Source organism: Pelophylax lessonae (genome assembly GCF_965119305.1).
Source record: "Pelophylax lessonae genome assembly, chromosome: 4".
In the NCBI taxonomy this organism is placed as follows: domain Eukaryota; kingdom Metazoa; phylum Chordata; class Amphibia; order Anura; family Ranidae; genus Pelophylax; species Pelophylax lessonae.
In genome coordinates this window covers 492,453,433-492,471,033 of record NC_138771.1, presented here as the reverse complement: position 1 = coordinate 492,471,033, position 17,601 = coordinate 492,453,433, and the positions used below count along the sequence as shown (strand labels likewise).

The window sequence follows — 17,601 nt, the reverse complement described above, 5'->3', positions numbered from 1 at the left end:
GCTGTACAGATATCTAAGGAAAGCAACATTAGTTGATTAGCTAGACAGTGCACCGTGTGGGTGAGGAGGAGCGTGCGACGAACATTATCTGCGGCTTGTCTATGGGGTACAAAGCCTACCTGGTCTTTATGGATCAGACCGTGTAAAACGTGATTTAGTCGGATGGTAAGTACCTTGGCTAAGATTTTTGTATCGACATTGAGGACTATAAGTTTTTCAGTTGTAATACGTGTATAATATATGAGGTAAAAGTTATCGGACAAAAAAACAATGTAACCCAGCACAATCAAGCTGGTTTTCAGAAGCCAAATCGCATGTTCTGACGTCTGACATAGGCTAGACCATGGGGCAGTTTTAATATCAATCTGCTAGGTGAGTTAGGCTGGCCATTAAAGGATCAAAATTCAGCTGGTTTATTAAGACCATTCCCACTTTACAGAAGTAAGTCTAATGATTAAATTCTGTCGAACGTAAACATTGGAAAACTTTTGTTGTTCAGCATCTGCAGCCACTGCTCAGTGTATTCTATCCATTCCTTTTTTTCTTTTTGATCAGCCCACTGGCTGATTGAAAAAAAAAAAAAGTATTTTAGGGCCAGCCTTAACCACCCTACAGCTTTCTGCAACAGCCACAACATCTTTAAGTATGATTTTATTTGTGAAACATGTTAACCATGCTGCTATTGTCCACTTGTATTGTGTTTATCTGATGCTGGACGTGGATTTTATGGAATAAAGCATTCAAGATTTTGGTTTGTCATGGATTGGTGTGCGGTCATCTCATTTGTTTATATTTTCAATTTGCCCAGTTCGAGGACTAGACTGGCACCTGATCTTTAGTTCATCGATCAAATCACCTTGATCACCTTGAGCGGTGCTATAATTTCCTATCATTTCTAACTTGGAAAGGGGTTAGTGCACTTGAAAAAAAAAAAACAATGAGGAGAAGGAGCAGAGTGGGCGCAAATGGAGGTGTAGCACCCTCCTAGATTGGTGCCAGGTTAAAGAGGAATTAAAGCTTCTTCTGTAACTTGTACCTATAGGTAAGCCTATAATAAAGCTTACCTATAGGTACTGTAAATATCTCCTAAACATGCACCGCTTAGCAGATATATACTTTGCATGCAGCCAGTGACATCACTGGCGCATGCGTTCTGAAGGAACAACCGCCTGTGCCATTCCTTCAGAGCCCTGTGCCATGATCAGCTCTGCGCGGGAGTGACATCATCGCGCCTCCGGCAGATGGTCGGAGCATGTAAACCCGGAAGGAAGACAGCTGAACATGTAGGCCGTGTCAGCGGTGAGCAGACGGTGCTGTGGGGGCTTCGTTCTAAGGTATTTCCTAATGATCTAGTATCCGATGCATACTAGCTCATTATGCCTATGTGTTTCAGGTTTTTATCTTTTACATTTTTTTTTTTTTAGAGGTTTACAACCTCTTTAAGTAAGTTTAGTTCTGGCATACTGTTCAGTGAAGCTGAATTTAATTATTAGGAAATGTAGTCCTAGCTCACTGTAGTCAGTGTGGCTGAGTGTGATTATTTCAATATGTTCTGTGTTTCACAGGCTGCAGGTTTGACTGCTCCTCCTTGCACTTCAGAACTCTCTCTGGGCTGCTCTGGAACAAGGTGTGAAGGCAAGTGGGCAGCATGAATATTTTTAGTGTCTCAGCCAATCCCTGTGGGAAACTGCATAGATGGGGACTGGGAAGGTAAGGTATATAAATTGTCTGAGACCTGCAAAAGAGGGTTTTTTTTTTCCTGAGGAGGAGATCACAGGCTAGAGGGGCTGTTTGTCCCCTAGGTAATTCTGCCATGTGCCTGCAGTTCATCGAGGTCTCAGTTGAGCTAGCTGGAGGTCTACTTTGCTGAGAGGTTGCTGAAGCTGACTGAGGGGCTGTTGTCTGAGGATCTAGTCTGGTATCACAAGGTGAAAGTGTCTGGAAGATATTGGACAGAGGCAGCCAATTATCCAAGGACATTAGTGAGTACAGACTGGTGTGAAAGATCGTAGATGCTGTGTGCTGCTGCCATCCCCCTTAAGTGGGGTACACACTAGTAGAAAATCTGCCCAAAATTCCCATCCGAGGTAAAAATCGTATGATTTTCGGCTAGTGTGTACACAACTTTCAGCAGCTGATGCCGACATTTTCAACGAAAAAAAACCGGAGCGACAAACACCAAAATTTTCATCGTCTGTCCCCAGCACTACCAATTTTCGTTTAATGTGTACGCAGTACATTCGCGAAAAATCAGATACGAAAGACCGTGCATGATCGGAAGTTGCTGACGCCTCGTCAAGTTGCCTTGGGGTCACACGTATACGTACTTACATCACACTCTACGAACAAACGTTCCCAAAAAAAAAAAAGAAAATCGGACAAAAAAATTTTGTGAACATTATGCACTGTCAAAAATCGGAGGATATTTCATCTGATTTTCGTCAAGTGTGTACGAGCCTTTAGGCTAGAGTCAGCATGTTTAAGGGAGATATTGTGTCTTGTGTCCTAAAGAGCTCTGTCTATTTTTTTTTGCTCAGATTTCTAGGAGGCTTATTAATCTCCTCAGGTTGGTACTACAAATTTCAGTCCATCATTTACCTGTGCAAGGACTTGGCTCAGTTCTAAAGGAAAAAGGTTTGTGTTCTCAAATAGCTACTAAGGGTTACTGGAGTATCCTACAATTACACACTACCTACCCCAGTTCAAGTTCTACAATAAAGCATAAGAAATGCATACCCATAGGCTGATTATTGAGTCTGAAGGGTAATAAAAATTGTGTGCCTGACTGTGGGGCAATTATCTGGAAAACAACCTTGGGCATTTACTCAGTGGCTCCTACAGGAGTAGCTCTACAGAGGTACAAATGGAGAACATGGGGAAATTGGCAAAGAAAGTGCAGAAGAGATACTGAGAAGAAGGGAAACGGGAGAAGAGAGTTCTAGAGCAGAAAAAAAGGAAGGCTTGGAGACACTGGACTGGAGTAGAGAGTGCACAGGAGGTTTAACATAAACATAGACATGGGGTGATACAATCTGTAGTTGAGATGTGACATTACATGTTAATGTGGTAGGATATTACAGATATTCTTATAATTCAATGTTTAATATTACAGTGTTTTATAAACTCAGCAGTAGGAGAGGCAGACAAATGGTCACAATTTAATATCCAAATCGAAAGCTCTTTGGGATGGCATTGAAGGAACCGACACTCAATTGCTGATGACCCACGTCACAGGTTTGTGTACAAATAATGGTGGATAACTGTCACCTCAACAGATCTTTCATCTGTAGAATCATCAATCGGCCATGTTATCTCGGATGGAAAGCACCCAACTGTCTACTATGACAGTCTTTTAAAGATTAGAGGGAATATATTTATCTCAAATACAAATAGTAGTTTAAGAATGATTAAACGAATTCCTTCTAATAATACACATTTTGGCTACATGAACATATAAATTGTGTAGTTCAGTTGCCCAAAATAAGTTATCCACTTCTGGACCAGAAGGATTTGCCCCCTTATTGACCAGGTCATTTTTTGTGATTCGGCACTGTGTTACGCTGTACCAAAATAAAATTGATGTCCTTTTATTTTAATCCTGAATATCTAGGGAAAGCAAAACACAAATGCTATAAACAAAAAAAGAGTGACAATTCTGAAAAAAAAAAAAAAAAACAATATTTTTCACTATCTGCTATATAATATCCCCCCCCCCCCCGCAAAAAAAAATAAAAAATTAAAAATACAATTTTTGTTATCCTTTAAGGCCAATTTGTATTCTGCTACATATTTTTGGTAAAAAAAATTCCCAATATGCTTATTTTGATTGGTTTGCGCAAAAGGTATCGCGCCTACAAACTAGGGGAAAGATTTAGGTCATTTTTATTTATTTATTTATTTTTTACTAGTAATGGTGGCGATCTGCAATTTTTTGGGGACTACGACATTGCGGCGGACAGATCGGAAACCTAACTGACATTTTTGACACTTTTGGGGGGACCAGTGGCATTATCACAGTAATCAGTGCTAAAAATATGCACTGCTACTGTAATAATGACACTGGCAGGGAAGGGGTTAACCCAGGGGCGATCAAAGGGTTAAGTGTGAGCCTGGGGGAGTGTTTTCTAACTGTGTGGGGGAGGGATTTGTGAAATGGACACAGAGGCCTGTGATCCTAAATAGGAGGAACACAGGCGCTCTGTGTTCATTTCTGAGAGAACAAAGGTCTGCTGTGTTTACAACAGCAGACCGTCGTTCTCTCTCAGCGGGGAGCGATTGAGGGTGCCCGGCAGCAATCGCAGCTGCCGGCCCAGTAGATCGGAATCCCCGCTGCCTAGAGGAGCGCTTCCACGTACCGCCGTACAGGTATGGGGGTTCGCTCAGCCAAGCCAGCTTGCCGCAGTATATCTGCGGCTGGCGGGCGGTCAGCAAGTGGTTAAATAGAGACTGCCCTTGACAGCCCTGCTGTTGTAGAACTTGCTGCGACCTGACTGATGTGCTGGTGTCAGTAATCCTATCTCTGACCTAGTCCTCAGAACTAGGAGGACCATTTAACCCATGGCCATTTCAGAAAGAAGCTCCCTGCCTAGCAGAAGATACAGTGTGTATAGTGTAACTCATATGGAGCCTGTTTTGAACAAGATAGATTGCTAAATTTTTTCTGCTGTGTTTCAACCAGCAGGATAAACCACATTGCTCAAAACAGTACAAGTTTGTGTAGCTGAATGCCACCTAACTACCGACCCCGCCAGGTGTGCTGCCTTTGCTGGCTCTCTGTTTATCCCCCCCCCCCCCCCAGGCTGCCAGCAGAGAGAGAGAGGGCTGCAGGTGATAAGGCCAGTTCACTTCACTTACTTCTACCTTCTCCCCAGCCGCTGTGAACTGTAGAAAGTGGATGGCTGCGGGCTAAGTGTCTGTGTGTGTGTAGAGTCATCCCCCGATCACCCCACTTCCAGTATCTGTGTTAGGAGTGAGCAAATTACACTGCCTGCTCTTCTCTCTCCCACTTCCTCCTTTCAGAGCGGATCAAATCCATTAAGAGGAAGGGAGAGTCATAGCCAATAGGAAAACTCAGAAGAGGACTTGCTGTGCTGCAGAGCCTCATGGAAGTTGTAGTTCCTAAATGGGGTGCTGCACCTTCCTTGTTTATGGAAACTAATGGCTACTGGATTTCAGTTCCCAAAAAATCCTTGCTGCTAGAGGAGAAGAGTTTCACCATTTTCCCAAGCAAACAGAGCAACCGGGGCAGTCCAGGGAAGACAGCAACAAGTATGGACCTGTTGTCAGAGTCTGTGCCTCCCATCTGAGGGTCTGGAGCCATTGGAGAGGTGCAAAGAAGAACTGTTGCTGTACCTGTCCCCCAAATCAGGGAGAGGGGACAGACCTGCACCCGAGCTTGCTGAAGCTGCCTTCAGAGACTGGGTTGAGAGAGAGAGAATAACTGCATTTTCAGGGTCCAAGCAGAGAGACTACAGATGGTGTAAGGATCTGGGACCTGATCGCTGGGAGCTGCTCATAGCCAAGTCATTGGGACCTAATTAGCTGCCTGTCAGAAGTGGTGAGTTGAACTTCACGTCCTAAACGGCCGCAACACTGTGTTAGCCCAAACAGAGACTTCTCCCAGTTAGCAACTTAGCCCTGTAATCTACTAACACTCTTGAAGGGACAGTGCACCATCCATAAAGGACCACACCAAAAGACAAGCAATGTTAATTACTAGGCGTCAGGTACTTTCTACCACCTCTAGGGCTATCTCACACTAGGAACGCGCACGCCCACTTGTTACTGGGGTTGTATGCACAAGGGGTATTTTACTTCTCCATCACCAGCAGCTCCTTTCAGGGGTAGCGCTACAAGTGGGAGCTCATCTGGGACTCCTCTGTTCTGCAGGAAATAAGCTGAGAAAAATGAGCCAGACACAGCCAACATGGATCCTGCCACTGCAACCCAGTGGTGTGATGAGTAAAATGGCCTCTGGGAGTTAAATGTGGTGATTGAAATCCCTGGAACTACCTGGTCGGAAGAGCAAGTCCAAAGGTGCAAACAGTCTTTAGTATATGACCAAGTGTGTTAGTGGGGACTCAGCAGTTTAGAGAGTCATGGCAGAGCAGAGGACCCATCATCACCAATGGCTCCTTTAGACGTTACACTACATTTATTTCTGTTAATTTTTTTTTTTTTTGTTAGTGCAGGTACATGACCAGACCTGTGTATGTAGTTCTTCAACAAATGTGTCTTATTTGCCCCCACATTGGCGCTTTATCCACTGAAGTATGCTATAAGCAAATAAGTAATTTGAATTTTGCAGAGTAGAGTTGGGACTGGCCAGAGAGGGATTACTTTGCTGCAGCTGGCCAACTTAAACATGTATTGCAATGTATGTGAACCAAAACAATACAATTTGTATGCAAAGTTTGCTAGAAATGTGTAAGGGTGTATAGCCATGCTATTTGGATTTGAGCACAGACATATTCTATATCAGTGGATTTCCTAGGACGCATGACAGATAGTGACACCTCACATTGACCAGCCATTCTCATTCCTGTATCTCCATCTGTGACAAGAGGGAAGAGCAGTGATGCTGATATAGAGAGAGAAAGCTAATGGATGGATCAGAGCAGGGAACTAAGTATTCAGAACAGAAAAAGGGTGAAAAATCACCTGGGAAAAAATGGACGCAAAGCAGGGAAGCAGACATCCCTGGAAGGAGAGTGAATAGGCAAAGAAACACCACAAAACAGGGGAAAGCAACTCTAAGGATGAGTAGAAAGAGAGACAGGGCCAGGAGAAGAGGTGACATTGAAGAAAAGAGCTCTAGAGAGGATAGGCACTGAGAAGGAGAACTAAATGTATATGGTGGTGCATGTGCCTGAGGTTGTAATTCTGATTCCAAGACTGCTCCAGTACACTTGATAAGAATCAGGAAGTTCCCTTCATGTTTTATGTTATACAGGATTAAAAGTCTCATCTACTTACCCATCAAAGGTGATACTATGGGATAATATATGGTTGGTTTAGGTTGTGGAGCCTCAGAGTTGCTGGAGTTCTTTAGTACCCTTGGAAATTGCAGTGTATCAAGCCATGACTCAACACTATATTCATGTGAAATGCTTGGACCCTCTGTTTTAGGGTACAAGGCTATTGATAAAGGTCTTGGCCGAGCTGTTGAAGGTTTTAGTGAAACATCAGGGTACAAGGCTATTGATAAAGGTCTTGATGGTGGAGGAAATAAAGGTTTTGGTGAAACATCAGGAGGTGGGAGTATGGATAAATATCTTTGTAGAACTGTTGAAGGTTTCGGTGAAACATCAGATGGTTGATGAGCTGTTAAAGACTTTGGTGAAAAAGTTTGTTTGCCATCCAATGGTGTAATCTGTGGGCTTCTGGACTCAAAACATTGTTTAAGCAGTTGAACTGATGGCCCTTGCCCAGGGTGACATACATCTTGTTCTCTCTCAGAAGCTGGCAACTCATTGCGGACATTGAACATGATTTGCTTTTAGCGTGCTGGACGATGCTATGGAGATCAGCACAGGTACAGGTCTTGATCCTTCTTTTGGTGTTTTGTCACTTCTCTTGTAACTTCAATATTGCTTTTAAGAAAACAAGGAAAGTCAGGTAATAGTTTAAAGGTGCCCACCCCCCCCCAATTCCCAGATGTTGTAGCTGCATTAATTTTCTTTTTAAGCTTTCTATCCCTTAGTTTCACCTGGTGATCTGGCCAGTAAGTCTGTTGTGTCTCGAAAGAGAAAGCTCTCTTCCAGATGTAGGGATGATTCAAACCATTTACCACTGACAGGGGAGCTTACAATGATCAGCTTTTATTTATTTGTGAAAAATCTTTATCCCAAAAGAAAAAAAACATTTTCCTGTAACTGCTTATAAAGAATTAGCTGGAGTTTAGCTTCAATTTGTTAATTTATCTAAGGGCTCTTTCACACGGGCGATCCGATCAGATCCGCCTGTCAGTTTTTTAGGCGGATCTGATCGGATCCTCCATGCAGCTCTATGGGGCAGCGGATGTCAGCGGAGACACCTCCGCTGACATCCGCTGCCATCCGTATCCAATCCTGTCCGTGAAATCTGGACAGATGGAAACCCTATTTTTCCATCCGTTCAGGGATCGGATCGGATGAGAGCGGACAGGCGGTCCGTTCTCATCCGATCTCCCCATAGAGAGCAGCGGGGGCTGTGACACCTCCCTCTCTGCACTGCAAGCGGATACGGAGCTGTCATCTGCTGGCTCAGCGGGGATCGGCGGATCGATCCCCGCTGAGCAGCACGGATCCGCCTACGGACGCGGACCGTGTGAAAGAGCCCTTAATCTAATAGTACATCTAACATCAACAGTGCTGAAGTTAAAAGATGTCTCTGTTACTCTTTTATCCCAAGTAGGGACACTCTAAAGCCTAGTACACACTGGTAAATGTCAGGCGACATGCACGCTGTAAAACTAGCAGCCGACCGATGGGGGAGATCGCTGTATGAACATCAGATTGTTAGCACAGTGGCTCTGACCACAGCTGTCAGCTGCCAGAGCTGGTGTGTACCAGGCTTAATACAGGATCTGTGTTTCTGCCCAGATCACCAGCTGAAAACAGAGGGAGAAGAAAGCTTAACAAAATAAAACGAATGCAGCCACCTCATCTAATGACTGATAGGCTGCAATATATTACAGTTTTAGTTTTGGATTTGTATGGTTGGGTTTGTTTCAACAGGGAGGAAAAATATTGCTGACATCTAAAAGTAAGCAAATAGTCTATCTTTTCACACCCAGCCCCCAACGATATCTATCATTTATACCCTTTTTTAAAATCCTCCTTAGCTACCAGAAAAATTTTCTGTAGAGTACTATCCTGTAATTCCACAGCACCAACACTGAAGAACCATTTTGTCAATTGGAGATAAAACCTCAGCAACACATGCTCCCTTTTCTTTCACTCCTCACTGCTACATTCAGTCACTGCGAGCGGAAAAAATATGCAGTATATCCGAGAATGGGGAGCATGTAACTTACTGCTTGACAACTCATAGTGATGTTCACTATTTTATTTCACCATTTCTACACAGAATGCAATAATGCAATTATTCATAACAACCATTACAATACCAATAAAATGTGTAATCAAACAAATTGCTTGGATGTTGTGACTTAAATCACAAGTTATGTATAATTTAATAATACAAATTTCGTGCCTAGCACAAAACAACCTTTCTATTTATGTGCAAACTGTCTTTATTACTATGGTTCTAGGCTGTGAAAAGTCAGCGCAGTTTTCTCAAATCCTTCCCAAGACTTTACTCTCATATTTATCTCTGTAAGCTTTTGCAGTCTTTCTGAACATGGCAGAAGCAGTCAGTGGCGTAGCGTGGGTTGTCAGCACCCAGGGCAAGGCAAGTAATTTGCTCCCCCTAACCCGCGGTATTTTTAGCACTCGAGTCTCTTCCACTAGATTAGTTAAAGAAACCCTTACCCCCTAAGCCCATGTTATGAAAACAAACATTGCCCCCTTTCAATGCAGAGAGACCAGCGTGCCCCCTTTCAATGCAGAGAGACCAGCGTGCCCCCTTTCAATGCAGAATGACCAGCGTGCCCCCTTTCAATGCAGAATGACCAGCGTGCCCCCTTTCAATGCAGAGAGACCAGCGTGCCCCCTTTCAATGCAGAATGACCAGCGTGCCCCCTTTCAATGCAGAATGACCAGCGTGCCCCCTTTCAATGCAGAATGACCAGCGTGCCCCCTTTCAATGCAGAATTGGCCAGGAGGAAGAGGATCCGTGTGGCAATAGCAAATTGTCATTCGCTATTGTCACATAATGGGTGGGCTCGGGGCGCACTGCTCTGCGCCCTGGGTCCACCCTTTTCTGAAGCCTATTAGAGCCTCTGGCTCTAATCAGGTGAATGAAAAAAAAAACCCATTGAACTCCACGCATCCGGCGCCCCGCATGTAGATTAGGGTGCCAGACGCATGGATAGGGGGAGCGGCGCCCCTGCGCCCCCAACGCACCAGCCGCCACTGATGGACAGGTGAGGCACAATTCAGCCCCGCCATTTTCAGCCATAGGGCGGCCGCGCTGGACATCTCCCAGCCTAAAGATGGAGGTAGCCGCAGACAGTGTGTGAACTGTGTATGTCAGAGTCAGACAGAGTGACACTGCGGATGCGCCCCCCCAGATGTTGCTCCCGGTGCGGCTGGCCCCCCCTGCACCCCCCACGCTACGCCACTGGTAGCAGTATTCCAGATAATACAACCTTGGTGTTGCTGCCCCTCACAGCCTAGGGTTCTAATCGGATTTAAAAAAAATCCTTTAAATCTCACGTCTTCTATGACTAATGCCAATAAAGACCAGAGCAGCTGGGAAATGCCCAGCCCTTCCCAGTGATTTGTCTATCCGTTCTAACAAACACTAGAAGCAGGAAACTGCAAAAAATTTAGTTTAACCACTTCTGGACCAGAAGGATTTGCCCCTGAAACAATTGCGCGGTCGTGCGACGCTGTACCCAAATAAAATTGATGTCCCTTTTTTCCCACAAATAGAGCTTTCTTTTGGTGGTATTTGATCACCTGTGCAATTTTTATTTTTTGCATTATAAACAAAAAAAGAGTGACAATTCTGAAAAAAACAAACAAACAATTATTTTCACATTCTGCAAAATAACATTCCCAAAAAAAAAAAATGTAAATGAAAATTTTTTAACATTTTAGGCCAATTTGTTTTCTGCTACATATGTTTGGCAAAAAAAAAATCGCAATAAGCGTATTTTGATTGATTTGCGCAAAGGTTATCTCGTCTACTAACTACAGGAAAGATTTATGTCATTTTTATTGTTGTTTTTTTTTTTTACTAGCAATGGCGGCGATCTGCAATTTTTAGCAGGACTGCGACATTGCAGCGGACAGATTGGACCCCTAACTGACATTTTGACACTTTTGGGGGGACCAGTGACATTACTACAGTAATCAGTGCTAAAAATATGCACTGTTACTGTAATAATGACACTGGCAGGGAAGGGGTTAACACTGTGGGTGATCAAGGGGTTAAATGTGAGCCTAGGCGAGTAATTTTAACTGTATGGGGGCAGGGTTTGTGAAATGATCACAGAGACCTGTGATCCTATATAGCAGGATCACAGGAGCTCTGTGATCATTCCAGAGAGAAGAACGGTCAGCTGTGTTTACAACAGCTGACCAGTCTTCTCTCTCAGCGGGGAATGATCGCGGGTGTCAGGCAGCATTTGGAGCCGCCTGCCCCGTGCATCGGAGACCCCGCTGCTTAGTTGCAGGCGCGAGACCGGCGTATACCTACGGCGGTTTGCGAAGGAGGGCCAGCCTGCCGCAGTATAACTGCGGCGAGCTGTCCTTAAGTGGTTAGGCAGTCCTTGTGATGAACATTTTTACCCTTTTTATAGTGACAAAGTACTCAATTACCACCATTCTAAATCTTCTTGTCCTATAATACCCATAACCACTTCATGAGTTGCTTTCCTAGCTGTTAGGGTGAGAGCGGTGACACCTATGGATGCCATAAAGTTTGCCACTCTCATAACTTCACTCAGTTTGGCAAATTTGGATGCCCATTTGGATGCTCTATTCCTCTAGCTATATTTGATTTTCAAATTTTCTACTCCCCTTAGCTAAGATTTGCCTGCTGTTTCTTATTATTCATTAATTCCTCCACTGTCTACTTAGGATTATCTGTTCCCTTAGGTGTTGCATTCTGCTCTGGTGCCAGAAAGGTACCTTCAACTTTTCATATTCATTATTCAGTATCCATATCAGTTGTGACATACTATGCCTTGAATACAATCTTCAATATATCTGACGCAAATTATCCCAGATTCACTGTATGCAGTTACTCACAAAGGAAAATTTACTTACAACTGCTTGACCCCCGTTGTCTTTGACTCTTTAGAAGTCTCGTAGTCCAGGAGGTCCTAGAATAAGGAAGTTTGAAGTACTTTGTATGTCTTGTACTCACTTTTATACAGCTGAGAAACTTTAACACGCCCTGTTTATCAGGTGTACTAAGGAAAGTGAAAGGAAAAAAAAATTTAAATTAGTTTTATACACAAAACATTTTTATATAGTGTTGGAAAAAACATAGAACATCGTTTTTTTTTTATTGCTGTGTGCGTCCATGTTTACCTTTACTTTCTATACCAGTCACTAGGGATGAGCAGTTTTTTTTTTTTTTTAAAATATCAAATATCAAATCTAATTTTGGGCAAATCAATATCAGGATGGCCAGGTGGCTTTTGATGTGTGTCCAGAATGCATGTGAACCGATGTTGTGCTTCACCCACGCTTGGCAAATGAATCAATCAAATTGCAGCACTCACTGATATTCACAGATAAATATCGAAAGATAACTGAAAAAAAAAAGTGGAAAATTTCCTATCAAATACTTACCGCAATTTTCCTTTTCTGATGGACACCATGGCAGCATATGTATGGGTTAACCTCACCTCCACTCCTCCCCTGTAGGACCCCACTCCCATAAACCTTTGCTTTGAACCAGAGGCCACGTTCTGTAACTAGCCTACTCATGAGTAGTGTTGAGCGAACACGGACTGTATTATTCGTGTTCGTACCGAATAATTGGATTTTTTTTACCCGAACACGGACACGGACACTTTACTGTATATTCGGGTAAAAATCTGTGTTCGGTCGTTTTATTTCCGGGTTTTGCATGCTTTGGCGCGCTTTTCATGGCGTGTTTTCAACAGCCAATCAACAAGCGTTTAACTGGTGTGCCTAAGCCATCCCAGCCATGCCTGCAAATGTATCAGTAGCTGTGATTGGCCGTCTGAAGCATGTGACCAAGTCTTTATAAGTTCGAGGCAGCGCCGCAGCGGCGTCATTCTGCTACTTAGATCAGGGAGAGAGCACACATCAACGTGCTGGCTGCTGATTAGGGACAGACAGGCAGGAAAAAAACATTTGTGTCCGGATAGAATTGAGGGACAGGTCGGAGTGTTTTAGGCAGGGCGAGTTGTAGGCATTTTAGGGAGAGGCTGCTGCTGAATTTTAGGGAAAGTGTGTTCTACAAACTACAATCGATATTGCTGTGTGGGGTGGGGTCTGCACTCTGCACTCAGTCCCAATCTACGATCTCTTATCAATCCTGTTAGGGATAGAGTTTGCTGATTTTTAGGGAAAGTGTGTTCTACAAACTACAATCGATATTGCTGTGTGGTGTGGGATAGGAGATAGGCAGGTGTCAGTGATCCACATCCATTTTGCTGTGTGTGGGCTGCAGTGAACACAATCTTTTTGGGGTGCAGTGAACACAATCTTTTTGGGGTGCAGTGAACACAATCTTGATGCAGTGAACACAATCTTTTTGGGGTGCAGTGAACGAAATCCTTTTGGGGTGCAGTGAACACAATCTTTGTGGGGTGCAGTGAACACAATCTTTTTGGGGTGCAGTGAACAAAATCCTTTTGGGGTGCAGTGAACACAATCTTTGTGGGGTGCAGTGAACACAATCTTTTTGGGGTGCAGTGAAAAAAATCCTTTTGGGGTGCAGTGAACACAATCTTTGTGGGGTACAGTGAACACAATCTTTGTGGGGTGCAGTGAACAAAATCCTTTTGGGGTGCAGTGAACACAATCTTTGTGGGGTGCAGTGAACACAATCTTTTTGGGGTGCAGTGAACAAAATCCTTTTGGGGTGCAGTGAACACAATCTTTGTGGGGTGCAGTAAACACAATCTTTGTGGGGTACAGTGAACACAATCTTTGTGGGGTGCAGTGAACAAAATCCTTTTGGGGTGCAGTGAACACAATCTTTGTGGGGTGCAGTGAACAAAATCCTTTTGGGGTGCAGTGAACACAATCTTTGTGGGGTGCAGTGAACACAATCTTTGTGGGGTGCAGTGAACAAAATCCTTTTGGGGTGCAGTGAACACAATCTTTGTGGGGTGAAGTGAACGAAATCTTTTTGGGGTGCAGTGAACAAAATCCTTTTGGGGTGCAGTGAACACAATCTTTGTGGGGTGCAGTGAACACAATCTTTGTGGGGTACAGTGAACACAATCTTTGTGGGGTGCAGTGAACAAAATCCTTTTGGGGTGCAGTGAACACAATCTTATTGGGGTGCAGTGAACAAAATCCTTTTGGGGTGCAGTGAAAACAATCTTTGTGGGGTGCAGTGAACACAATCTTTGTGGGGTGCAGTGAACAAAATCCTTTTGGGGTGCAGTGAACACAATCTTTGTGGGGTGAAGTGAACAAAATCCTTTTGGGGTGCAGTGAACACAATCTTTGTGGGGTGCAGTGAACACAATCTTTTTGGGGTGCAGTGAACAAAATCCTTTTGGGGTGCAGTGAACACAATCTTTGTGGGGTGGAGTGAACACAATCTTTGTGGGGTGCGGTGAACAAAATCCTTTTGGGGTGCAGTGAACACAATCTTTGTGGGGTGCAGTGAACAAAATCCTTTTGGGGTGCAGTGAACACAATCTTTGTGGGGTGCAGTGAACACAATCTTTGTGGGGTGCAGTGAACAAAATCCTTTTGGGGTGCAGTGAACACAATCTTTGTGGGGTGCAGTGAACACAATCTTTGTGGGGTGCAGTGAACAAAATCCTTTTGGGGTGCAGTGAACACAATCTTTGTGGGGTGCAGTGAACACAATCTTTTTGGGGTGCAGTGAACAAAATCCTTTTGGGGTGCAGTGAACACAATCTTTGTGGGGTACAGTGAACACAATCTCATACTTCTGAAGATTTGAGGGTGCTGCCTGTTCCATACTCCTACTCCTCATCCATCCTTTTAGGGGTACAAACAATAGTAATTGGGGCCTAGTGTGGTTGTGTACGTGTGAGATACATACACTTTTTTTGATCATATTTCCTATTCCGCTATTCAATAAAAACCTTTGGGGATCAATTAAATTGCGGGATAGTCTGTGTCGGTACGTGTGAGATCAACCTTTCCAAGTTTTTGAGGTTCATCTCATACTTCTGAAGATTTGAGGGTGCTGCCTGTTCCATACTCCTCCTACTCCTCATCCATCCTTTTAGGGGTACAAACAATAGTAATTGGGGCCTAGTGTGGTTGTGTACGTGTGAGATACATACACTTTTTTTGATCATATTTCCTATTCCGCTATTCAATAAAAACCTTTGGGGATCAATTAAATTGCGGGATAGTCTGTGTCGGTACGTGTGAGATCAACCTTTCCAAGTTTTTGGGGTTCATCTCATACTTCTAAAGATTTGAGGGTGCTGTCTGTTCCATACTCCTCCTACTCCTCATCCATCCTTTTAGGGGTACAAACAATAGTAATTGGGGCCTAGTGTGGTTGTGTACGTGTGAGATACATACACTTTTTTTGATCATATTTCCTATTCCGCTATTCAATAAAAACCTTTGGGGATCAATTAAATTGCGGGATAGTCTGTGTCGGTACGTGTGAGATCAACCTTTCCAAGTTTTTGGGGTTCATCTCATACTTCTGAAGATTTGAGGGTGCTGCCTGTTCCATACTCCTCCTACTCCTCATCCATCCTTTTAGGGGTACAAACAATAGTAATTGGGGCCTAGTGTGGTTGTGTACGTGTGAGATACATACACTTTTTTTGATCATATATCCTATTCCGCTATTCAATAAAAACCTTTGGGGATCAATTAAATTGCGGGATAGTCTGTGTCGGTACGTGTGAGATACACCTTTCCAATTTTTGAGGCGCATCTCATACTGCCGAGGTTGTGAGGGTGCTTCAGTCTGCCTCCTGCCTGCTCCTCCTACTCCTCTTCCTCATCCTGCCTTTAGGGTACAAAAAATTGTAATCGGCGGGGCCTAGTCTGTGTTTGTACGTGTGAGATACACCTTATTATAAAATTTTTCCTATTCCGCTATTCAATAGACACCCTTTTGGAATGTAAAAAATTAAATTACGGCATAGTCTGTATCGGTACGTGTGAGATACACCTTTTAAATTTGTTTGGCGCATCTCCTTCCCCCGCCAAGGATTGCAGGGCGCTTCAGTTTGCCTCCTGTTCCCAACTCCTCCTACTCCTCTTCCTCATCCTGCCTTTAGGGTACAAAAAATTGTAATCGGGGCCTAGTCTGTGTTTGTACGTGTGAAATACACCGTATTATAAAATTTTTCCTATTCCGCTATTCAATATACACCCTTTTGGAGTGTAAAAAATTAAATTACGGCATAGTCTGTGTTTGTACGTGTGAGATACACAGTTTTTTATCCTATTCCGCTATTCAATATACACCCTTTTGGTGTAAAAAACATTAAATTGCAGCATAGTTTGCATATTTGACTGTGAGATACACCCGTGCGATACTGTTGTTGTTTTGTTCCGCTATTCAATAAACACCTTTCTAGGGCAAGATCTTAAATTACAGAAATATGAGGAGACCGTCAAATAAGGGCCGTGGCCTGGGTCGTGGACGTGGTGCTGCTGGTAGAGCTCCTGTTGCAAGGAGAGGACGTGGTCGATCTGTGCCAGCTACACGCACAAGTGAAACACCTTCCTCAAGTGTGAGTAGGCGACAGAACCTGCATCAGTATTTGGTAGGGCATCATACGCCTCTAGAAGTGATGAGGCCAGAACACAGAGAGGCGATAGTAGATTGGTTTGCTGCTGACAGTGCCTCCAGTTCCTTCACATTGTCTCCCACCCAGTCTACTGCAGAAAGGTCAGAGTTGGCACCTGCAGCCGATGTCCAACCGTCTTTCACCTCACCCCCTTGCAAATCAGGCAAGCAGTCTGAGCCCCAAGCCATACAGCAGTCTCTTCTTCTTTTTGAGGACTCTGTCAGCAGGGTTTCCCAGGGCCATCCACCTAGCCCTGCCCCAGAAGTGGAAGAGATTGAGTGCAGCGATGCCCAACCACTTATTTCTCAAGATGAGTACATGCAAGGACCATCGCAGCACGTCTCCGATGATGACGAAACGCAGGTGCCAACTGCTGCGTCGTTCAGCATTGTGGAGACCGACAAGGAGGGCAGGGGTGAAGACTGGGTGGAAGATGATGTGGAGGACGATGAGGTCCTCGACCCCACATGGAATGAACGTCATGCAGGTGACCTGAGTGGTTTGGAGGAAGAGGCGGTGGTCGCACAGAGCCACCAGCACAGCAGAAGAGGGAGCAGGGTGCAGAAGCGGAGCGGCCGTGCCCTAGACACTACGCCTGCTACTGCCCAACGCAGCAAGGGAACGAGCGCACCAAAGTCAGCTCAAAGGAGTTCTCTAGCGTGGAAGTTCTTTAGAAAATGTGCTGATGACAGGACACGAGTGGTTTGCACCCTGTGCAATCAGAGCCTGAAGCGAGGCATAAACCTTCTCAACCTGAGCACAACCTGCATGATCAGGCATCTAAGTGCAAAGCACGAGCTGCAGTGGAGTACACACCTTCAAAACCAAGAAACGTCTCTGGCTCATCCTGCTTCCTCTTCTGCTGCAGTCTCGGCCGCTCCAGCCACATCTGTAGTGATACCGGCACCTGCCACCCCGCAAACAGACGATCTGTCAGCAACACCACCACCTGGGTCACCAACAACCATCTCCACAATGTCCCGTGGAAGCGTTCAGCTTTCCATCTCCCAAACACTTGAGAGGAAGAGGAAGTACCC

At 44.4% G+C, this 17,601-nt stretch overlaps 1 protein-coding gene across 1 annotated transcript in view; it reads right to left on the bottom strand.

The window, feature by feature from the left end:
* Window positions 1-7,489, bottom strand: part of LOC309552720 (protein mono-ADP-ribosyltransferase PARP12-like) — a gene marked incomplete at its 5' end in the record, with an annotated part of 96,084 nt that extends 88,595 nt beyond the window's left edge. Inside the window, one exon of the mRNA XM_082253644.1 lies at window positions 6,976-7,489. Coding sequence (XP_082109770.1) covers window positions 6,976-7,489 — 514 coding nt within the window. The remainder of the gene's footprint in view (window positions 1-6,975) is intronic.
* Between the last annotated feature and the right edge of the window lie 10,112 nt (window positions 7,490-17,601).